We start from the raw sequence: 25,514 nt of genomic DNA, 5'->3' as shown, positions 1-25,514 counted from the left end.
TGACTTCTTTGTTATCCACTTTAATCTATGAATCTGAACTGAGTTGAAACCTCCAGCTTTGTTCTATGAATTGAGTTCTTATAACATCTTAAAAGTTGTTTCTCTAAGAAGATTTTAGTATAGCCAGAAGGCTAGAGTCTAGGCATCTGGAAAGGAAAACAAAGGCCATGGCCAAATTATAGGACAGGGAGGCCTTGGAATGAATGCTATCATCTAGACCCTGTTTAGAAAGAGGGGAGGTAAGACATTATAAAAAAGTGTGTGTTCTTGGAGCATCTATATAAGAACTTTGCTTTTGGCAGATGCAGCTCTAGGTAAGAGAGCTGGGAAGAATCACAATGGGCTTGTTTATCCTCTAGGCTCATACTGCTAAACAGCTTGGCTCTTCATTTCTTGTAGTTTTGGGAGGCCCTGAGGATTTCTCCTAATCCTGGGGGTAGAGGCTCAGATGCAGACAGCCTTTCCTCTGAGATTGTGCTAAATGGATGCTGATTGCATAAGCTGCCTCTATGCCCTGCTTCGAGAGAGCCCCACTCTAATACCCTTTGTAAAGCTTCTCTCTATTTTTTTCTTGGAAAAGGTCCAAGCACCTCCTAAACTTGAGGTTGAGTTCTTCAATTTGTCAACCAAAATGTGAGATGATGGCTTGCAGCTATGCTTTTGGGAAGAGGTGGAGAGGCAAAAGCAAGAATAGCAGTTCTGACAATTTTGAGGTCTCGTATCTACATAGACAAGCCTCAGTCTCTTGTGCTGAGTTTCCTGGCATGGTAGCAAGGGCATTTCTATATCCAGAGTGAATTCACAGATAGATATGCAGTTTGTAAGTGTACACTTATACATTGTGGTTATAAAAATCAAAATAATGTTCAGACCAATATAATCTTTTTTGTTTTTTAATTTTTTATTAATTTATTCTTGTTATGTCTCAATGGTTATCCCATCCCTTGTATCCTCCCATTCTTCCCTGCCTCCCATTTTCCCCTTATTCCCCTCCCCTATGACTGTTCCTGAGGGGGATTTCCTCTCCCTGTATATGTTCATAGGGTATCAAGTCTCTTCTTGGTAACCTGCTATCCTGCTACCAGGTCTCCCGCTCCAGGGGACATGGTCAAATATGAGGCACCAGAGTTCGTGTGAAATTCATACGGTATATACTCACTTATATCTGCATACTAGCCCAAGGGGCATGTCCCATGAAAGCCTTCACTTACCAGGAAAGTGGGACAGAGGGGGAGGACATCCTATTGGGACTCTAGATTAGAGAAGCATGGGAGAATAGCAAAGTAGAAGGATCCAGAGGGTCCTAGAAACCTACAAGTAGAACATTATGATAGGCAGATTTGGGCCCAGGAGTCCCGCTCAAACTAAGGCACCAACCAAGGACAATACAGGCGGTAAACTTTAAGGCCCTACCCAGATCTAGCCAATGGATAGACCAATATAATCTTCATCCACACAAACTGAAGAAATGATTTGATCGGGAACTTGAAGTCTAGCAATAAAGAGGCAGGAAGAAGACAAATATAAGTATTAGATACCCTTCCTGTTGTGGTGAGGTGGTGGTTTGAATGAAAATGGCCCCCATAGGCATAGAGGTGACACCATTAGGAGGTGTGGTCTTGTTGGAGTAGGTGTGGCCTTGTTGGAGGAAGTATGTCACTTGGGGTGGGCTTTGAGGCTTCAGAAGCTAAAGCCATACCCAGTGGCACTCTCTCTTCCTGCCTCCAGATCCAGATATAGAACTCTTGGCTCCCTCTACAGCACTGTCTGCCTGCATGCTGCCATGCTTCCTGCCATGATGGTAATGGACTAACCCTCTGAACTGTAAACCAGCCCCAGTTAAATGCTTTTCTTTATAAATAAGAGTTGATGTGGTCATGGTGACTTGTCACAACAATAGAATACTAAGACAAGTGACAAAAATATCTGACAAAAGCAACTGAAAAAAAAAAAAAGAGGGGAAAAGGCTTATTTTTGCTCATGCTTAAGGGATACTGTCCAAGATGGCTGCAGGTCATGGCTGTGGGAGTGTGATGTGGCTTGTCACTTTGTGTCTACAGTCAGGAAGTAGAGAAAGATGACCTCTTCTGGCTTTCTCTCTCTTTTTTTTTTTTCAATCTAAAACCTTAGCCTGCTGGGGTGGGACATCCACTTTCAGGGTGGTCTTCCTTTAGTTAAGCTTCTCTGGAAACGTCTTTACCAACATAGCAGGTATGTATTCTAGGTGATTCTAAACCTAGATTCAAGTTGACAATGAAGATTGATCAACGCACTAAAGAACCAAACATTTTCACACGACCTGAAGTGGGGATTTTTCAGTTACGTTCTTTGAAGTATATATACTATAGGCAAAGGATATATCCACAGAACCATAGTAAATCTGTCGCTGCCTTTTTATGGACAAGATTTCCGTGTCTGTGTAGGTAATTCCTAAAGACTTTTTCATCCACGTGTGTTCATGAATTTCATCTTCAGTGTTATTTTTAAATCTTGGATTTTGAAGACCTCAGACTTGGGAGGCAGGATAGGACTGATAGTCCAAGTGGCATCAGGAAGGAACGTGGGCTTGTTAAGGGAGGCTTGGTGGGGGGCGGGTGTCTAGAGTACTGCTCGGTTCATTCCGTGAGTCAGACAAAGAATTGTACTTTCTAGAAAGAAGACCGCTCGGACAGGAAAGAGAAGGGACAATTGGAGAGAAAGAGGGATCACTGGCAGCAGTGTGACAGGCAGACGCCTAAGGTGGAGAATTTGAATGCAAGGCCCATGACAAAGAGCGAATAGCAAGATGTTGAGATCTTGGATACAAAACACCAGCTATGGATGCTGAGGGAATCCCACAGAGGGAGAAGTAAGTTTCAGATGGACTTAGGACTAGAGAAACACAACAAAGTGAAAGAACCAAAATAACAATGGCCATTGGCTCGGGGGAGACAATTGTAGTGGCAAGAAGCAGCCCTTATTTTTATTTATTTATTTATTTATGGTTTTTCAAGACAGCGTTTCTCTGTGTGTCCTTGGCTGTCCTACACTCACTTTGTAGACCAGGCTGGCCTCAAACTCAGTCATCCTCCTGCCTCTGCCTCCTGAATGCTGGAATTAAAGGCATGTGCCACCATACCCAGCGAGCAACCCTTCTTAAAGGGGATGGGATCCTCTTTTCCAGATAATTCCATGTTCCACTGCCCTATCCCATTTTAGGTTCAGCTACCAAAGAGTCATGGCTAATGAATGCATGGATGAATGAATGAATGAATGGATGGATGAGTGAACAGATTGGGAAGAAAGGCAAACAGCTTAATCAAAGAATAGTACCTGTGACACTTGTCTAGAAGTCTGAGAGGAGAGAGGGGCAGGGGACAGAGAAAAGATAGGAGCTATGATAGTTTAAGAATGGCAAATTGATGTTACTCAGGCTCTGAAAGTCTCCCATGTTCATATGGAGGGAACTTCTAAGAAGCCCAGGAGTCAGACTAGGTAGCACTCTCAGCAGTGAGTAGTAGAGCTGTATCTATCCCTGAAAGGATTCTAATGTCCAAAAATGTTTGAAGCTATCAACAAAGCTAATCAATTGCCTTAGAGTGAAAGCATTTATTTCTGTTGTCTTGAGGCAAAAAAATTTTCTTAAGGGAACAGAACATAGAGCATTTATTTCAACTAATGCACAAGGGAGTATTTATCAGCCTCCTTTAATCAGAGCATGCCCAGAAGGCCCGTGTCTGTATCAGGATCCACTACTGTCCTCACAAAGCACACACACTATTCTGTACATATAGCCACCTAGACACCCTTCCTCCTCATGTGTTAATGTGTGTTCACACAGTATTTTCTGTGTAATCAACACTAGTGTGCATACTTTATGTATGAAACCCTCAAATTCCAGAGCAGGAGCAATACTAATTTTAATGACTGTAGTGTTGACTACAAGGACCATAGCTAGTGTCATGTTCAAGGTGATAGATGTCCCTGATTATGGATCTCTTGGACATGGCCCAGCAGGAAGCAAGAGGCAAAACTCTTTGGAGTTTTTGTTAAGTGTTAAACAGACTATTCAGACAACATTTGATTTGATTCGTAAATGCACATGGGTAATTATCTCTGAGATAAGACATGAAATTTAGGAACACTAAAACAAAATAAATAAATAAAAATAATGCACCGACAGAGAGTGGCAGTCTTCAGGTGATTAGATCATTTGGTCTTTATAGCTGAGTTCTCAAAGAAGATAGGTTACCTAATTATATCCTTTAGAAAGTCTGGCTTGGCCCATATTCCTTCCATACAGAAGAGGTTTGAGTTGTTTCCAGAAATACTCTGCCCTGTGGATATGTGTTTATTCTTCTTTGCTGGGTGTCAGGTTATCTATTTGGAATATGGGTGACCATGTCTCCTTCTAGCTAGCCAGTGTTGTGTGAGGTTAGATGGTTTGAGTGTCTGGGTGAGAAGAAGGAATCTGTGTGATTTTGTGCTCCTTTGTCCTTGTAATAGACAGAGGCACAAGGACCTCCTAAAGCTTAGCCGAGTTTCTCTTTGACTTAGGACAATGGCCTGAAGACAGCGAAGTAAGAACCTTTCAGTGGAAATACACAAACATAATTTCCTGTTCAGGAGAGAGGGGGGAGCTGTGGGGAAGGATGTAGGAAGTATGGGAATTCCCTACATCAGTCTAAACACAAGAAGAACTGGAGCTGGCCACCTGCAGCTGCTAGACCCTTGGCATTTTTTTTTATATTACATACTTTCAGTATTCAAGGGTACAGCTGAGATTGAAGACTCAGGGCTAGAATGAAGGAAGGGTGCTCACAGGTCTGAAGCAAACATGCAGGCTGATTAAAATGGTTCCCCCATTTTTTTTCTGATTATCTCCCTTTGGAAATGGGTGATACGTATAGACATGAGGGGAGATAAGAGAGACAGAACAATTCATTTCTGCATGTAAATGCTATAGACTTGAGACCCCCCAAACTTTTATGGTCTCAAAAGAAATTTAAAAAGCTACGCATGCCTCTTACACATTTAAAGTTGTCACTGAGAAACCTTCGATATAGTTGGTTGCAACCTTTTAAAAACGTTTCAAATGCTGCCATCATTTCCAGATATTGTAAACACTGACATTAAAAAATACATCATTCCTTTAATGCATCTAATGAAGTTTAAATACCAAGAGCAATTTGGTACATCATCTATTTAACACATGAACAAATTCTTAAACAGCCATTTTTACATGGCTCCTTTTTCTTCTTGAATTTATATTTTCATTCCAGTTACCACACTGAATTTTATCTTTATGTAATTTATTTTTATGCTTGAAAGCCCTTTATTGGCTACTCTATCATCATTTACTGTGACAAAAATGTGTATGAAGATTTAAATTTAATTTTTAATGTCCAGTGACCATAAGTTTCTAAATGTTAAGAGATTCTTTTTTTGGAATGAGTATCCCTACAATTATTGGCAATGATCAGAAATGGACAGTAGATCAAAATAATAGCTATATATCCCAGCTCTGTGGAAGATAAAAGTAAAATATGAATGCAGATTTATTTCCTCTATTTACAAATTACCACATGCATTATTAATGAACTTATTTATTCTCTCTCTCTCTCTCTCTCTCTCTCTCTCTCTCTCTCTCTCTCTCTCTCTCTCTCTCTCTGTGTGTGTGTGTGTGTGTGTGTGTGTGTAGAAAATGATTTTTTTCTATTGGCATATGACTCAAATCTTTGAATTATTTGCCTAGGGCATATATATTGGCATCTTATGAAGAATTATTTTATCTCACATGATAACCTTTTATGTTTATTTCCTCATTACTTTTAGTTTTTAATCTATCTATCTATCTATCTATCTATCTATCTATCTATCTATCTATCTATCTATCATCTATCTATTTTAAGAAATTGCAAGAAGTGTGTTCTAACTACCAGAGACATTACTAGACCACTTGGAGTTCTAAATTCGTTTGGAAAAGGTGCATATAAGAGTTGATGATCTTTAAAATACCTCAAAACTATCCTCACTGAGGACATATTTTGAGGTCTTCATGCATCTCCAAGCTTTGCAAACTCAGGTGTGCAATCACTTCCGTGGACAATGTTCTCTGTCTCTCATGCCTTCCATGGGACCAAGTGTTAGGCAAACTTGGGTCAGAGCAGCCAGTATACACTCTTCTTCTGTTATTGGAGTTGACTTGATAAACTAAGGACTTGGCACACACAGTGGAGTCCTGTATAGCTCTTCAAGGGAGGAGTGAACGCCTATAGAGAGTGCAAAGCACAGAACAGAGAAATGAATTAGAAGCAATATGTGCTCATTTAAAAAGAACAAAACAAAGAAAGGAAAATAAGATAGAACAAATTAATATTGTGTTTTATAGGAAGATTAAGAGTAGGGTTGCCTAGTGGCAAGAACAATAGTAGACTAAGCGTTTTTGTGTAATTTATGCAAAAGGATCTTGTGCTTTTGAGATTGAAATTATGTTTTATTTTTTAAAATGATCAACATCGATATGAAATATGTTGGAAAATGAAAAGTAAAAAATATTTCTAAACTAAAAAAAAAAAAGAAATAAAATAGAAAAATCTGTTGGTATGACAACTTTGAAAGGGTTAAGATAAAGTTATACTTTATACATTTCTCTAGTTCAGTGTATCTTAAGGACAGAAATAACTGAGAGCAGTGTAGATGGTTTTATGTTAAAACTGTGTATATATTTTTAAAATATAATTAAGAAGTGACACTAATGTTTGGCTGTGGGTCTCTGCACCTGTTTCCATCAGTTGCTGGATGAAGCCTCTCTGATGATAATTGGGCTAGGTACCAATCTATGAATATAGCAGAATATCATTAGAAATTAATTCATTGATTTTGTTTGACCAGTTGTGTTTGGCTCTATTCTAGATCTCTGGGCTATCCAACCTCTGGGTCCTGGCCCTCCAGGCAGTGTCGGGGGTGGGCTTTGTCTTATGGCATGGGTCTAAAACTGGACTGGTCATTGGTTGGCAACTCCCACAATTTCTGCACCACATTTACCTGGGCATATCTTGCAGGCAGGGCAAATTGTAGGTTGAAGGTGTTGTGTCTGGGTTGGTGTCCCAGTCCCTTCACTGGAAGTCTTGCCTGGTTATAGGAGATGGCAATTTCAGGCTCTGTTGTCCCCATTATTAGGAGTCTTAGGTAGGGTCACCTTTGTAGATACCTGGGAGTTTCTAGTGCACTAGATTTCTACCTTGCCCCTGAAATGCCCTCCTATTGCAGTTATCTCTCCTGGAACTCTCTCCCTCTAACCTCCCTCAATTCCCTGCTTGATCCTTCATGTTTCCACTTGCACCTTCCCCCTGTCCACCTGGGATATTTGTTCTATTTTCCCTCCCCAGGGAGATTGACGTGGTTCCCCTTGACCCCTCATTGTTATTTACCCTCTCTGGGTCTGTGGATTATAGAATGATTATCCTTTACTTTACAGCTACTATCCACTGTCTTTCTGCTTCTGGATTACCTCACTCAGTATGATTTTCTTCTATTTCCATTCATTTGCCAGTAAATTTAATGATGTTATTTTTAACAGCTGAGTAATACTCCATTGTATAAATGTACCATATTTTTCTTTATCATTCTTCAGGTGAGGAACATATAAGCTTTTTCCTAGTTCCTGGTTACTATGAATAAAGTTGCTATGAACATAGTTGAGCTAGTTTCTTTGTGGTAGGAAGGAACATCCTTTTGATATGTGCCCAGGAGTTGTTTAGTTGGGTCTAGAGGTAGATCGAGTCCCAATTTTCTGAGAAACCACAGTATTGACTTCCAAAGTGGCCGTACAAGTTTGCACTCCCACCAACAATGGAGGAGTGTTTTCCTTGCTCAACATCCTCGCCAGCATGAGCTGTCACTTGTGTTTTTGATCTTAGCCATTCTGATGGAGTAAGACGAAATCTCAACAGTTTTGATTTGCAATTCCCTGACCAATAACGTTGTTGGACATTTCTTTAAGTGATTCTTGGCCCTTTGAGATTTCTCTGTTGATAGTTCTCGGGCTAGATCTGTACCCTATTTTTAATTGAATTGTTTGGTTTATTGATGTCTAGTTTCTCGAGTTCTTTCTATATTCTGGAAATCAGCCCTCTTGTCAGATGTGAAGTAGTGAAAATCTTTTCCTGTTCTGTAGGCTGTCGTTTAGGCCCAGGGGTGGGGTCTTTTGCCTTGTAGAAGCTTTTCAGTTGTATGAAGTCCCATTTATTAATTCTCAATTTTAAGTGGAACTTGGGTAAGTCTGTGGAAGAGGGCGAAGTAAGATTGTAGGAGCCAGAGGGGTAAAGGACACCACAAGAAAACCCACAGAACCAACTAACCTGGGCTCATAGGAGCTCACAGTGACTAAAGTGGCAATCAGCGAGTTTACATGGGTCTGACCTAGGCCCTCTACATATATGTTGTTCCACTTATGGGATTCCTAACAAAGTGAGCAGGGGCTCTTTGTCTGCTTTTGAGACCCTTTCCCTCCTACTTGGTTGTCTCTTCCAGCCTAATATGTGGGGAAGTTCCTACTCTTATTAAGACTTGATAAGCCATGCCTGGTTGATATCCCTGGGAGGTCTGCCCTTTTCTGAAGGGAGTGGATTGGGTCGAAGGAGGTGGGAGGGGCTTTGAGGAGAAGAGGGAGGGGAAACTGTGGTTGTGATGTAATATATGAGAGAATAAGTCCACAATTTTTTAAAGTGTCACATGTTAACGATGCTTAACATGTTAAGAAAAATTAAATAAATTATATTATTAGATTCTAGTAATCAAGATTTTCAGCATCAGAGAAAAACTGAAATATAAAACCAAGGAAGCTAAGCAATACTAAATTTGAGTATAGATAAGGCAAAAATCATGGACCTGTGTTGTAATTTCCCTTTCAAAAATGATTTTTTTCCAACTTTGAATTTCCCACTATAAAGACTCAGAAGTAATGATAACCTTAGTAGCACTGAACACTCACAAGCATCCATATTTTAGTCCTAAAAGTCCATTGTGCATTAAAAAGATACAGAAATCCCTGGAGAAAGAGTTGCTTCAAAGGCTCTGATATGAAATGTACAAGAGGAGTCTAGAATACTCTTTCATGTCAGAAAGCAAAGGTGCTATCAAAGACTACTGGGGTTATATGAGAAGAAAGAGGGGCACAACTTTAAGAAATTTCTATTGACCAAAGATGGAAAGAAACAAGGCACCAAAAATAGTCACTGCCGTAGATCAAAACACTTCAAGTGTGTGTTTTTAAAAAAAGAACAAGTCCTCAAAATGTTTGTCAGAAGTAGAACAAAAATCTCTGCGTTGACCCTCGGAGAATACTGGGTCCATTTTTCTTATCACTATGACCATTAACTAGCAAGCAGCACCTTAAGAGAGGAAGTGTTTACTCTGACTCAGAGTGTGAGCGGCTATAGTCCGTCATGGACAAGAAGGCATAGTTGTAGTAGGAGCCTGAGGCAGCTGATCACATCGGCTTGGCAATCAGAAAGCAGACGGTTTAGGAAATAGGGCTAGGCTATGAAACCTCAAGACCCTTCTTCGGGGATCCACTTTCTTCAGTAAGGTTTTTGTTTTCCTAACTTTCAAAAGAGCACAATAAACTGGTGACCAAGGGTTCAGTTATTCAAGCCTATGTCTTCAAACCACGAAGGAAGGGGGTAAATTCATTATTCTAAAAACTAAATAAAGGAAAAATAGTTAAGCAGCCATCTTGCCCACTTCATATCAGCTACAATCATACAATCACATAGCAAATGAAGGGAAGTTTGTATTTATAGACCTTCTGCTAATCTATGCGGAAGGAATGCTATAATTAGAACATCATTTTTAAAACCACTAATGAAATATTAGATTTGGGGAAAATTTTTAAAAGTACTAGTTGAAAGGGGACTTTGTACTGAGTGACCAGACCGAATCCACTGATGAGTCATAACATCATATAAAAGAGAGCCATATGTCACCTCACATCATGTTTCAGAGGAAGCATAGGTGTGTCATGTTGGTCCTGTTTGTCTGGGATGATGGTCTTAATGAGAAACAGACTTAATAATTAAAGAAGCTTTGTATTCTTAAGTCAGAATACATGATGATCTAAGAAGCAAAGGCCCTGTTGAATCCTGCACAGGTTCAGTGACAGAGGCAAACAAAGAACATATCTTGGGACTCTATGACCACCTAATTCCTACAGACCCACATCTAACCCAATGAGCAAAACCTCTACAGAGCAATTCCTCCCTCTAGGCTTTACAAATGTCGTGAGGGTGTGAAAGAGAGGACAAAGGGTGGCAGTGATGGCATAGTAGAAAGTTTCTAGAAGAAAACAGGAACTTCTTCCTAACAGCAATTAATTCCAAGGTCTATTTTTGTATTGCTGGAATCACTCTTCAGCGTCTCTACTGGGCCTTATTAGAATATGTCATCTTTTTTAAAGTTTAGCTTCAAGATCCTCAAGATACCCTTAGAGAGCTCCCATCGCAAGCTAACATTACCCATGCACATCCTAGGTTCATCTGTGATGTGGCCACAGTAGAGGCACCTGCTGCAAGAGTGGAACAGGATGAAATAAGAGAATATATGACATCACTATTCAGTCATTAGCATTGTTCTTATCTTCAAGATGATGACTCTGAATAGCTTATATTTAAGGTGTGTTTTAGGGTGGAGATATTTGCCAATAAGTGCTTTTTCTATTTCCTTTTTTTAATCATTAGGAATGGTTAGAACACTTTTCCCAAACTGAGTCTCCTTAATGTGGGAGAATGGTGACAGGTATGCTGGAAGGAGATCAATATAGGTTTATATGGGCAATAAGGGAACTGTAGGAAGTTAGATCTGCTGTGTTGTCCAGGAGTATGTGCAGATGTACACAGTGAGTGCTAAAGTGTACACCTCGGCACTTAGTGATACCCAGTAGGTTTTTGTATTCATGATACCACGCGAGGCAGTCTTGTTGTCTAACTCTTATTTTGAAGCCGAGGAAACTTAGGTTCATAAAACCAAGCACTTGTCAAAAATCACAGCAAAATTCAGGGTTTCTTGGCTTCCAATTTTTCATTAGTTTTGCTATGTTATAGACTTTACTCCTGGAGGAATGTAGTATACATTTCACCCATGTTAATGCTGCTATTCCACGAGAGTCTTCTAATGGGGCCTCCATGACCAGTTAATGTCTGTCTGTCAGTTGTCTACTCAAACACTTAGGCTCATCATAATTTGCATCTAGCACTCGGGTTTCTCATTTCCTGAACATGGATGTTTCACTTAAAACTTCTTCTGTCTTATATATAAAAACCACCAACTGAGACACATACTAGCATCAAATAGAGGACTCTATTATTTCAAATTATGCACCCAGAGCAATGCTTTTGTATTCCTGGCTTCTATTGGCTTTTACTCAAGAAACCAGGTGAGACAAACCATTCTAGTATATTCTGTCACAAGCATATTTATTTTCCCAAACTGATATTTTTATATGGACTTATATCTGTTGGTTTATGTCTATTCAAATGTTTACTTTTTTATCTTGGCATTTTAAAATGTGGTACCTGATCATTGTAACATTTTAAACAATATAGAAATACACATAATGAAATCTGGAACCTTCTTTCTTCCATCTCTAAAGAAAATTACTGGTTTAGTGGCTTTCTGAACCCTTTCATATCATTCACAAAGTTATATACTATTACTGCGTATTTGCTTATATTTATGTATTTCCGTCTTTACATGAATGAGAATGGCAACATGTACTTATCAATGAATCGCATTTGTATTTACTACATTATTATCCTGGACATATTTAGGTATCAGTACACAAAGCATTTTTATATTCTGTTTTAACCGTCACTTATTCCATTAAAAATAAACATATCCATGCCTTTAAAAACAACAAAATGGAAGCCTTGAATCAAACATTTTTGCCTACACACAAGATAGTAGTTTTCTAGTACTCCTACAGTGAAATGGGTGGACTCCAGGGCTCTTGCATCTTCAGTGTGGGCAGATAATCCAAAGACTGTGCCCTCAGAAGCAGATTCCAGTCTCACAGCTGGCATCAGAGCACCAGGTCTCACATCTTTCTAAGGATCAGATAGTAACCTTTCCTCCCCTTTTATCAAGTGTCATCAAAATACATGTCTGTGCTCTTTTACTCGGCATCTTTTCATTTGTTTGTGGCCATGTATAGCTATTTTGTGGCTTGTCTGCTCTTTGTCTTTACTCATCTGTCTGTTGGTTTGCTTATTTAACTAATGCTGAGAAGCACTGTGAATCATATGGATTTTAATTTCTTGTCTGTCCAGCACTGGGGAGGCAGCGGTAGGAGGACTTCTGCCAGCTTGAGGCAAGCCTGGTTTACACAGAGACATCCAGGCCAGCCTGGGGGTGCTTAGCAAAGCCAGTTTATCGATAATAATAAATAAGATGATTTGTCTGTTACATATGTTGCAGAAGGTATTTCTGTCATTTGTCTTCTAATTATGAATTTTTGTCTTTGCTATTTGATTTTTATGAATTGTGTCTATAAATTGTATCCTTTGTGGCTTTTTAAGTGTATGTCATGTAGGAAGGTTTTCTACTCCTGAGGTTATACAAATACCTTTGTAAGTTTTCTTCTAATATTCTTATTATTTTGTTTTTTATGTTTAGCTCTTTAATCCATCTGGAAATGATTTTTGTATATGGTGTGAGGTAGGTATCTAAGCGTATTCTTTTTAAATGAATAGTTCATTGTCCCTACACTTTAATTACTAACCTATCATTTCATATATCAAACTCTAGTGTTTATTCATGGTTCTGCTTCCAGGCTTTCTATTTTGTTACATTAATATACTGTATATTTCTATGGAAAACACAGGGTGTTCATTACATAGTGCAGTAAAATGTTTTGCTATCTGATAAAATAAATGCCCATTATTGTTCTAGTTGAGCAAGTCTTTAATTAAGCAGTCACTACTCTGGATAAAGTTTGGATTCATCTTGTCAGTTTCCATCGGGAATTTTCAATTTATATTTCACTGAAATTTTAAGTTGTATTTGAAGAATGAATGAGAGACTTATCCCACCAAACCTTCTTATCCAAGAAAATGATATAACCTTGCATTTAGGTAGACCCTGTTTTGTGTCCTTTTATGTGAATATACCTACACATATGTTTTGTTTTGTCAGATTTATTTATTTATTCATTTTACATCCTGATCATAGCCCCCTCCCTCCTCTCCACCCTGTCCCACCTGATCCCACACTCTTCCCTTTTCCCCCCTTTTCCCTTCTCAGAAAAGGGAAGTCTCCCCACCCCCAAAACAAATCTACCTGGGCACAGCAAGTCACAGCAGGACTAAGCACACCCCTTTCCACTGAGACCAGATAAGGCAGTCTAGAGTTAGGAGAAAGTGAGCCAAAAGCAGGCAACAGAGTCCATGTCAGAGATACTCCCTGCTTCACTTAGTAGGGGACCCAAATGAAGACCAAGCTGCCCATCAGTTACATACGTGTGGAGGCCTACGTCCAGTCCGTGTATGCTCTTTGGTTGGTGCTTCAGTCTATGTAAGCCTCTATGGGCCTATGTTAGTTGACTCTGTTGGTCTTCTTGAGTTCTTGTCCCCTCTGAAACATCCTATCCACCCTCCAACGCTTCCACAAGACTCCCTGAGCTCCACCCAATGTTTGCTCGTGGGTCTCAGCATCTGCTTTGATCAGCTGCTGGGTGGAGCCTCTCAGAGGACAGTTATGTTAGGCTCCTGTGTGCAAGCACAGTAGAGTATCATTAATAGCATCAGGGGTTGGCTCTCTCCTATGGAGTGGGTGTCAGGTTAGGCCAGTCATTGGTTGACCATTCCCTCAATCTCTGCACCATCTTTATGCCCACATGTCTTGTAGGCAGGGTAAGTTTTGAGTGGAAGGTTTTATGGGTGGGTTGGTGTCCCCCCTCCCTCCACCGGAGGTGGCCTTCTCAGTCTCTATGTCCCTCAGGTAGAATCACTCCCATATCCTCCGAGGAGCCTACACAGTTGCAGATACTCAGCTTCTCCCAGAGATGCCCTCCTCCTTTGGTTTTCCTTCTCTCCTCCAGCCCTCTTCTGCCCACATTTGATCCCCACAAACCTATACACTTTAAACTAAGTAAGATATCAGAGTTTTTATGTGCTTTGTTGATATTATACAGTTATATTTTCAATTCTGTTTTGAATTACTATGGTGACTAGTAGTGTAGTTTGGCTCTTATTTTTCTAATTGTGGGTGTCTTACTAAGCTATAATAGTTTTCATTTCTTTATAGCTAGTTATTTTGAATAACCATGCTATTTTGAGACAACAGACAATTTTGAATCTTCTGTTTCAACATTTTGCCAAATATTTATTTTTAAAATTAATATTTTATTAATTCCTTGAGAATTTCACACACTATATATATTTATGGTCATATTTATGCCCAATTTCTCTCTGTAGCTCTCACCTCCAGACCTACCCCACCTCCCTAGTTTCTTTGAGTCCTCTCTTTAAAAATTTAACACATAGACTTGACTTTGTGCTGTTCATAGACTTCCGGTTGTAGGTGTCCATCCACACAGAAAACATCAAATTTCCATAACATCTCAGTTAGGGGTGGGGACTCATGCCAGATGCTGATTGGCTTGATCACATGCAGGTCTTGCGCAGGTGTCCACAGCTGCTGTCAGCTCAAGAGTGCATTGATTCTGGCCTTTCCAGATGGCACTAACTTGCTCTGGTCCTCACTGACCAGTTTTGGTTCTTATACTCTTTGCTCCCCCTCTCCTTTGATGGTCCCTGAGCCTTGACGAGGAGGTGTGATAGATGTCCCATTGTGGCTGACCTCTCACAGTTACTTATTCTCTGCACATTGACGCCTTTTTAGTTGTTGTGTTAAGTACCATTAGCTACACAAAGATACGTATTTAGAAGCCAGTTTGGTATTGTCTCCACTCAACAAAATAATTACTTTATTACCTTGTTTGGAATTTCCTGGACAGTGTTTCACAAAATCAGTGGAAGAATGTGTCTTCTGTGCTTCAGGCTTATCAGTATTATGATACGGAACATGTCCTTTTCTTACTAATAGACTAAGGTTTCCAACCAGAAAACAGGGCTGGAAAAGTGTAGCATCTTTTTAAAGAATGAATGTTTTTTCTTTCTTCATTTACTTTTTAATTAGCCAAATGGAGCAGTAGGTTTCCTAAGGTTGTTATTCTTGTGATATTTTTTGAATAAGTTATTCATATTTAGTGATTATATTTAGAGCATAGCTTGCTTTATAAGAACATATAGATTAAATTTCTTTATCTGTATTTATATATTTGAGGCTCTGTGCTGTTAGACTGATTCTGCTTTTAAGGACATTTAAACCACAGAGTGGTTTGAGAAAGTGTCTATGTTTTTACATTGGAAAAGTACAGGTTGGAAAACTTTACTGTAACTCACATACAAGACCACCTTTTTATATTCATTACATGTGGGTTTTACTTGCTATAGTTTTAATACCTTGTTCTCAAATTTCCATGTTTTTCTATTTTGTTAATATTTCCAGCAAATCAATACTTGAACTTGTATTTTAAAAATTATTGTTTTTTATTTTTTAAAAATAATTTTACCCTTTTTTCTTTTACATTGCTTATTAACCTTGCCAAAGGTTTTTATTTATTTATTTATTTTTTTTATGACTTTTGGAAGACAAGCAATTCATTATATAGATCAAGTAAGAGCTTTGTCTTTTTTGTCTTCTTGTTTGGGCATTGTTTTGATTTATAGCAAATCAGTTTTGTTTTTTTCTTCATTGTTTATTTCTTATTATTCTCTTTATAGTTTTTTAGGGTCTTTACCTCTTTTTAAAATTGAATCTTAGCTAAGTTGCATTTTAATTATTCTAAAATTATTTAAATTCTACATATTTTTGTAAAGATTACTTCAATTATATTCCATAGGATTCACTGAATAGGACTTTAGCTCATTCTATAATAAATAGCTTTAAATATTATTTTAAGCAAATAGAATTCTAGTGCTCCCAATAAACTGCTTAATAGATTATCCCTTTATAGTTTGCTTTATTTGCTATGGAAAATTTTTTTGTTCTTATTATGACTTATTTTTTCATTGAAATTTCATATTTCCTTTGAGGTTTAGTATGTGATTGGATTTTATAAATTAAAATAAAGATAATTTTGGTGTGTATTAGTTTTAGTGTTTCATTGTAGTGTCCTTATTAGTTTTTTAATTTTATAGTATTTTATTCTTTATATGTATATGTATTTCACACAGTCATGCTATGGTAGCTGGAGTTCACAAGTTCACGGTTATGACAATGGTGAATTTTTACAACACTACACACCATTCAATTAGACCTAACTATGACATCGGCCTCTTTAACTTTAAATTGTTGACATTCAGCATTTCTCAGCTACACCTAAGAAAAAATACAAAATGTCTAAAAACAAATTAATGAAGGAGATTTAATTGTCCATTCATCTACACCTACATGTATATAGATGCTTGCCTGTATGCATGTGTGTGTGTGTGTGCATGTATGCGTGCGCACGTGTGTGTGTACACACACACACATATGGCCAATTATATTTTACTTTTATTGCTGGTATTTTCATTGCTTTATTTTCAATATTTTTTGTAATCTTGTTTTAAATACATCTTGTCAAAATAACATGAACCTTGATTTCTAACCTAAATTCTCCTTCTGTGTTAGAGGTAGTAATAATCTATTTATGCTTACTGTCCACAGAATATCAGGCTTTACTTCCATTTTGTATTTTGTTCATTATTTCTGCTTTCCTCACTTTGCAGTGTTTTCTGTAAGATGAAAGATTTTGATACTATGTTCCTGAAAATTGTTAGGAAGCTCTATGTAGTATTTTTATTCTTCTAGAAGCTACTTAAAGTTTTTCATAAGCATATTTAAGTGTGAATTATTATGATCAATAGTTGATTGGTATCAGTAAGTGCTTTCCCTGCCTCTCTTAATGATAAAGTCTTTATCGGGCTTTTAATTATTTCTGTATCTACTCTCCACGGCACTTATGGTTAAAATTATATGGAAATTTCATTCTCCATAATTAGATTAGCAGTAGCAACAGTAGTACTATTAACATTATTGGTAATATTATTTACTCTATGTTTCTATTTTATAGGAAGCTCTTATTAGTTATTGTATTACCTTTAGCCATCAAATTAGAAAGCGTTATTTAGATTTAAAGTGCACTGTTGTTGTCTATTTGTTCTGTTGTTGTAGAATTCAGGTCACCACATATCTTGGATTTCTTTGTCTGTTCTTCTAGGATCCTACTCCATTCATTTCTGGTGCTTTTGGTTTAGTTTGTTTTCTTTGAAAGCCTGTGTTTGGTGAAGAGGGCTAGTGTTTGCTTTTCAGGTAGAAACATCTTGTATTGTTTTACAGCTGATACAAAGCTATGCTGATTTCAAAAGTCCCAGGTTAAGAGTGACTTTTCTACAAATCCAGAAGGCTGATTCCTTTTAAAAATGCTCCCAGTGGCACGTGCGCACACACATACACACACACAGTTCTTTTAGATATGAGGTTTTCATCTCTGTAGCCATTTGCCTTTCAGTGCTCATTGCTGATGTCCTTCCTACTGGTCCATCAGGGAAAGACGTTTGTGTCCACAGTTTACTGGGACACAGACACAGAACTGTTTTCTTATCAAGCCAACCACAAGCACTTTTGCAACAAATTTCATTTATTAACTGAAAGGTTTGACTTCTGACATTCTGCTTAGCAATGATGCAGTTCATCCCTGAGGTTTGCAACATGCTGTGAACTTTCTTTCATGTGTGCTAAGATCTTTAACCTACTAAACAGTGAATATTTATGTAGTGCTTTTCCCTCAGTTCATATTCCAAATATCTGCCTTTCTCGGTCACCTTCTCTTCCTCTTGAATCTCAGGGGTAAGCCCACAAATGGCCAGTGTCTCTTGAGGCTGTCTTAAAGATGGTATTCTCTGTGATGTATCTTACTAAGCATTTTGGCGAGGTATTCTTTTTTTTTTTTCCACCCAGTTTCTTATTAATACAGGGGCTTACGGGCTTTGGGAAATCTCTGTCCTCTTCACATGAGGCATGGGTGCCAGGTTGTGATGAAAGATTTAACTGGGAACTGAAAGTAATAGTTTACAAGACTAGGTGTTTGTAGCATATATTTGAACCTTGATCCCCTTTGTCAAGAGGTCTAACTCGACATTGTGACCACTCTAATGCTTGGAGGCCCATGTCATGATTCTCCTTGCCTCCTTCTGGAGAGTTCTTTATAAGGAAAATTTTAAGATTTTATTCTAGCACCAGATTCTTAAACTTTCTCTCTCGTCTCAGATTACTTTGTAGTTTTCACCCTCTGTGTTAAAAGTCAGCCTTCTTCCTTCAGGTCTGCTCTATAGCTGCTCTCATTCTGATGTTCACTGATGTCAGCATCCTCATTCACCTATGAGTTCAGGTTGCCTAGAGTCAATGCATGGAGGGTACATTTATATAAGAGGGTATAGACTTCTGGTTGGTTATGGCCATCTGGTAACTCTATCTGGTGCCTCTGTCTTTGCCCTTTTTAGGTGGGAGGACACACCATGCTCCCCATCCGCTGGATGCCCCCTGAAAGCATCATGTACCGGAAGTTCACCACAGAGAGCGATGTGTGGAGCTTTGGGGTTATCCTTTGGGAGATCTTTACCTATGGGAAACAACCATGGTTCCAGCTCTCCAACACAGAGGTAACAAAGCGACCGGTCAGGACCTGTTTTGGGGAAAAGGCCAATGATGACAGATATGCCAGAACAGGGTTTGCATATAGTACATAAATAGATGGGCCATCAAGGTAGCAGGCACCATCAGGAGGAAACAGCTTCTTAGTGGAGGAAAAATTTCAACTACAGAAAATTTGATATAAATGTCAAAAAGGCTATGAAATCAAGTGTCTAAACCGAGACAGGAGTCAGGGTTCTGTTTTTTCTGCACACACACACACACACACACACAAAAAAAAAACACGAGAGAGGAAAATAAAACAGAGAACACTGTGAGCTTTTCAATTGTGCCATCTTGTGGAAACACCGACTGCTTAGGATGTCTACAAAAGGAGGTCTTCAAAGGCTTGAGCTACCCCAGGCACTGGGAAACATAGACCCGGATTAACTGAATATGCCAATGCACTTGATTAACAAAGTTACGTTTAGGGGCCCAAGAATAAGATAAATCAACTACAGCACAATAACAGATACTTACTTTCTTTTGACAATTTTAATTTATAAAGCATTGAGATAGTAGAACAGTTAAGGAACCTTTACCAGTAGGCACCTTTCAAAGCATCTTTGGTACAGTAACTTAGTACTTTTCACAAAAACACCTCTGTGTTTTGGGACAGAGGAAAGTTTTTTGGGGGGGGTTGTTTTGTTTTTTGTTTTTGGCATCTTAGAAGTGACTGGATGTCTTAGAGAAGCAGACAAGGAGATGGCATGGGTTGTGGTTTCAGGAATTTTCTATTTACTGAGATACATCCCATGTATGTGCAGAACAGAGCCATGCTGTTCCAGGGTTTCAGCACAGTCTGCAGATAATAATGGGTGGGGATCCTGCAGCAGCTGACTTACAGAAAATGCCAGCTCTTTTTGTATTCTTCTGTTTTCTTGGAAATTATGAACAGTAAGGTCTCTTTGTTTTGAAATCTCATTTTAATACTCAAGAAAGTATCTTTCACCTAGAGACTAAGTTCATTCCCAGTCTTCTATGTCCTGACTACTGAAGCAACTTTCCAAGTCCAAAATTTAAGGCTGAGGATGTGGCCCATTTTGTAGACTACTTGCCTAGTATTCATTGAGCTCTGAGCTTGATCTCCTGAAGCCACATAAATCAGGCATGGTGACACTCGCCTCTACTCCCTACACACAAGAGAGAGCAGTAATAGGATCAGGGGTCCAAGGTAATTTTTTGCTACAGGCAGGTTTGAGGACAGCCTAGATCTCATGAGACCCTGCCTCAAAACAAAACAAGGCATTTCTTTACATAGTGATGTCTTACTATGCAGGTACTCAATGGGACCTGAACTCATTTCCCAATGTGGAGAAAGCATTTTAGGGGATTTGTAGAATAAGGAAAGAGTGCATGCATGAGGACTTATATGTATGCAAGCACACAGATGCATCTGTGCACAACCTCCATGGTATTTGATAGCCAAAGAAAGAGGAACCTCTGGATGGGTGTGTTGTTGGTCTTAGTAGAATCTGTTGTTTTGTTTTTTTTCTCACATATTATGCAGTTTCCCCTCTTCCCCCCGCCCCCCGAAATGCTCTACCACACCTCCTCTGTCCACTTGCCTCCCCTCAGAAAAAAATGCAAGCCTCCCAGGGACATCAACCAAACATAGCAAAACAAGCTATAATACAACCAGGCACATACTGTCTCATGAAGGCTGCATGACGCAATCTAGTAGAAGAAACGGTCAGGCAAAAAGAGTCAGAGACAGCCAGCACTCCCACTGTTAGGAATCTCATAAGAACACCAAGTTACTCAGTCATACCATTTATGCAGAGGACCTAGGAATCTTGTCATGGATGCCTAAGCTGGTGAGAGAAGATAATGGGGGTGCTTGTGGCTTCTTCTAAGGTGCTGTAATAAGACCCTACCCTTGAAGGTAAGCTTTTTTCCGTCAACCATAACCCTTGCTCTACCCACAGCAGCAGCTAGGTACTGGCAGTACTGACCATGGCCTTAGCAGTGGACATTTGCAATCTGGACGGTTCTGCTATAGAGACGATGACCCTGGGTGCCTTTAATCTAAGCTTAAGCAGCAGCTACTGCAGTTTGAACTGCATCCATGCTTCTGCCTGAAGGTGGAAGGAATAGAGACCAAAACGGAGAGAGAGATGATACCAGATGGTAAACGCAAGTACCTGGAGACTTACCAGGTTGGCAAAGAAATTATCCAGTGAGCCATTGCAGACTCCATGGTGAGTGTGAATGGAAGGGGCTGGCACAGTGAAGGTCACTCCAGGTCAAAGTGATGTGAGACCCCCCTGGAGAAGGTACTGTTCTGCAGGATATTGAGATAGAGAGGGTGGAGGAGAAAAGGAGAAAGAGCAGAAGAGATGGAGAGAGGGGATTCTCACCCCATAAAATATGTGCTAATGGGGAAGAGAAGGGAAACATTTGCTCAGATATAAGACTACAGAATTCTCTTTAGTATTAGTATTAGTAGTATTAGTATTAGCATTAACATTAGTATTAGTATCAGTATTAGAATTATTCACAAACAATCTTCATGTGGAAACCCAAGTTTAAGTAACCTGTTTGAGTCACACAGAGATAAAGTTAGAAGTTGAAATAAACCTAAAAGTCAAATGATGTTTTTGAAAAAGGCACATATTTCAATTTCAGTAACGAAATGTTTGGCATCCCAGAAGAGCCCAAGCGTACATTATGAGTTGACACAATGTAGTGTCCTGGATAGGATCTTGGAACAGCAAAAGGACAAGAGGCTAAAAACTAAGGAAATGTGCGTAAACTATGGCATTTGGCTAATGATATATTGACCAAATGTAGTGTGTAATATGCTAATAGCAGGGGAATGGCAGGTCATGATGGGAGCCGTATATAGTTTTCTCAATTTTTCTTTAAACAAAAAATATTTTTGAAAACCGAGTTTCTTTCCTTGCTGTTGTGAGTGTTACAGCTATAACTATGGATGTGCAAGCATCTCCATGGTAAGATGTAAGTCCTTTAGGTGTACACCGGCGCTTGCCAGTGCCACCGGGTCATAAGGTAGCACCATTCCTTACTTTTTGAGAAGCCTCCGTACTTGTTTTCAGCCTAGCTTACAGTGCTTGCAGGTATGTGTACACATAAGAGTGAGTGTGGGATTCAGTTATGAAACTAGAAAGGGGGTGTTGGGAAGAGACAAGTATTGGAGAAACCTGGAGGAGGGACAGCAGGACACTTGAGACAGGAAAGCAGAAAGGATGGTGTGGAGGTGGTGGAAGGGAAGAAAATGATATCCCGGGAAGGGCAGAAAATGGGAGAAAAAGAATAAGACCAAAATGCTAGAATGGAGCTTAATACTGCATTTGCTAATTAGAAAAATAAACTCTTGTGTCAAAATTAAATAAAACGTGGGGGGAAAGGGTATACTTGAATAAAAATGTCCTTATATAATCCAATATTGTATAGAACGGATATACACTAATGAGAAAGTAAATAATTGTTGTAAAACGTATCTGGACCAAGGGTATAGATAAGCACAAAATTGCCTACTCTGGAGGTCCTGGGTTCAGTTGCCAGCATTTCAAAGTAAATGTCTTTGAGGAATTGAAATCGAACTGCAAAGAACATACACGGGCCCCTTACACCTTGCAGCCATCCTTTCAGAACAGTGTAATTTTTTATTGTTGCATCTGGTCCTTCTGCTACTCCTGATTCCAGACAAGGGTGATGTGATTCCCTGAGGCTAACTGACTTGCACTGGCTGTCCACCCAGGCAGTGGTGAACCCAGGAGCTCACCAAGAACTATGAGAAACCGAAGAAAACTGGGAGCAGGAAAGGTGGTCTTCCTCAGGGAATAACACCAATTGCTTGCCAAATGGTCAGCCTGAAAATATTTGAGTAATGTTATATGAACTGAACAGGTTATATTCAGGAATGTATATGAATATATAACAATGAAAGAAGAAACTATACATTTGAATGAAATTGGGGAGAGGTATAAGGGCATTTGAGAAGGAGGAAAGGAGAAGGGAGAAATGTAATTATAGTGTAGTCTCAAAAATAATGTAAGAATATTTAAATTCATAAAAGTACAAAAATGTTAAAAAATAAGTAAGACAGGTAGAGGGTAGAGTTGACTTTGCTTAGAAAAAAAATCCTATACTTAGAGGCAAGTAGGGTTTTGTGCACAGAGGCTGTGACGAGAGAAGAACTTGTTATAAATGGGAACCAGTGGTTGAGAGATAGATTAGTGGACAAAGCACTTGTTATAAGAGCGTGGTGACTGGAGTTGAGACCCACAGAGCCCATATACACAGCCAAGCACGTATGGCAGCTGCCTAGCTTATGAGCACTGGGAAGGCAGGGACAGTTGGCTAGAGGAGTAGCTGGAATTGGTGAGTTCTGTGTTTAAGGAGAGACCCTGCCTCAATCAAGACAGTGGCATTCAAGAAGGGCGGATATACAACTTTAACTGTGGGCTTCTACACCCATGTATAAACATACAGACTCCTACCCTACCACATGTAAACCCATACAAACACATGCAAGCATGTGTGAACATGTAAACACATGTAGGCATGCAAAACACATGCATGTACACTCACAATTAAATAAAATTAAATAGGAATTAAGAGGACATAGGTATGCAGGGAGGAAATGGGCAGATATCTATAAAGGGTTTTCAGTATCACAGATGCTAAAAGGTAGAGGAATGGTGGTCAGGGCCCAATCTTTACAACAAGTGAGAGGAATGTAACTCAGACCTTCCAGCTGATGACCAGGACTACAGAACTTTAAAGTAAAAGGGAAGGGTACCTGGGTGGAGTCAGGGTCCGTGTGCCCTGGCGCAGCAGGGACAGCAGAAACAGCATCAGATCTACCTGCACTGCTCATTGACCCTGCAACCTCTGCATAGGCGGAGAAGAAAACCAAGGCTGCCTTCACCCCAGATGTCAGCTCTCTGTTGAGTCACATTGATGCCTTCTGCTGGGCACAAGTCCCAGGACCAAACATAGGCTTTGAATAAACTTCTAGGTGTAACTTCTTTATCCTTGCCCTTTCAGGTCATTGAGTGCATCACCCAAGGCCGTGTCTTGGAGAGACCCCGAGTCTGCCCAAAAGAGGTATATGATGTCATGCTGGGGTGCTGGCAGAGGGAACCACAGCAGCGGCTGAATATTAAGGAGATCTACAAAATCCTCCATGCTTTGGGGAAGGCCACCCCAATCTACCTGGACATTCTCGGCTAGTGTGACTGGCGGCCAAGCATTTATACTCTGTTGCCTCCTCTCTCCCTGCCTCATTATTCTCTTTTTCCTCATCTCAACTCCTTTCTTCCATCTTTGACTGAAACGAACATCTTCATATAAACTCAAGTGCCTGCTATACATACAACACTGAATTTAAAAAAAAACAAAAGGAAGAAACCCTGTAAGGCAATTTGACATATATATTTATATATATAACTATCTATCTATCTATATCTACAGAGTTACCTTCTCTAACACACAGAGAAGTTGCTGATACAGAAAAACCGTAAGACAACAACTGAGAAAAAAATTAAGTATTATTATTAACACAATGGAAATTCCCTTGACTTAAGCTGTGGCCCACACTTCTTCAGCTCTGGATTTCGGAGCTCTTCGTCTTGACCCTGCGGAGAGAGAGGCTGGGAGGAGGCAGGGTGGCGCACAATCATCAGTGCGCATGTGTGACCCATTGACGGTGCTTGGCAAGGAAACAATTCTGGAAATCCAGGCCCTTCGGAACCATCTCTGGTCTGCCTTGACCTTTGCCTCACTCTCTTCCCTTTTTCCTCCTCTTTGGGACAATTTTCTAATTTGTCTGTTCTACAAAGTAGACTAGTCTTGATGCTTTTGGAAATCAATGATGACACCTACGGGTAAATACTGAACAAATTCCAACACCAGACCACACAAAGCCATCCATGGTCGGGGTAACCACCTGAACAAGGAAGGGCAGGGGGGACTCCTGAGAGAGGAATCTCACCCTTCAGGATGTAAATCCTGCTCAAATTCCTTATAAAGCTTGAAGAGATTTGATCCTCTGAACTCGAAGAACTGGACTTGGGGAGATTGAAAGAACCAAGGAAGTAAGAGCAGCTGCAGTCTGAATCCTCTCAAGGCACTGTCACTCCTCTTTCCATCACTGGGAAAAAAGACTCTTGGCCTGTCCTTTCATTTTCAGGCCCTTGGGGAGCTTGGAGGTTTAGAACCCACATTATCTGGTATCAGCGGCTAATGTGGACACGGCAGGCTTTTGGGCTTTGGTGGTGAGAGACAGTTGCTTGTGGGTCACAATTTGGCATCCCCTTGGGTCTTATTTCCTATCTGGCTCCCTCCCCCCATATCCTGAGGTTCTATCAAGTCAGGGGTGAACCCCACTGCCAGGGAAGAAATCCAGGTGAGAGCCCGAGGCATGCGTGTTTCAGGGAGCTAGACACTGGCATTGGCGAAAGCCAGCAGAGAAGAATCTACTTGGCACCTGTGCTGGGCCCTTGGCATTCTCCTCACGTTTTCAGCCCTCAGAAGGATTGATGCATCTGCCTTTGAGCTGTTGTGAAAAGGCAGGGACTGAGAAATCGCTTTGTGGCCTGGGTGTGGAGGAGGGGCTGAAGCTTCTCTGGAAGACATCCAGTGAGTGGCCAGTGCCGCAGACTTGGCATCTTAATGAGGACCAAGCTCCAACCCGGAGAGAGAATGAAGCATCTGAGCTGGGGCCAGTCCCCTCAGCCCCAGCACCAGGGGACTCACTGCCTTCCCAACTG

General features: G+C 39.9%; 1 protein-coding gene across 5 annotated transcripts in view; it reads left to right on the top strand.

Annotated features, from left to right (window-relative positions):
* Ntrk3 (neurotrophic receptor tyrosine kinase 3) overlaps window positions 1-24,145 on the top strand; it is a 379,071-nt gene extending 354,926 nt beyond the window's left edge. For 3 of the 5 annotated variants that reach the window (XM_051148741.1, XM_051148744.1, XM_051148742.1), the window contains 2 exons: window positions 18,585-18,743; window positions 23,791-24,145. In XM_051148741.1, coding sequence (XP_051004698.1) covers window positions 18,585-18,743; window positions 23,791-23,976 — 345 coding nt within the window. In that variant the 3' untranslated portion in view covers window positions 23,977-24,145. Of the gene's footprint in view, window positions 1-12,651; window positions 12,694-18,584; window positions 18,744-23,790 lie in introns of all 5 variants that reach the window. The other 2 variants (XM_051148743.1, XM_051148747.1) reach the window with 1 other exon arrangement.
* Window positions 24,146-25,514: the final 1,369 nt, after the last annotated feature.

This window comes from Acomys russatus, chromosome 7, assembly GCF_903995435.1.
Source record: "Acomys russatus chromosome 7, mAcoRus1.1, whole genome shotgun sequence".
In the NCBI taxonomy this organism is placed as follows: Eukaryota; Metazoa; Chordata; class Mammalia; order Rodentia; family Muridae; genus Acomys; species Acomys russatus.
This window is presented reverse-complemented; position numbering and strand designations above follow the sequence as displayed.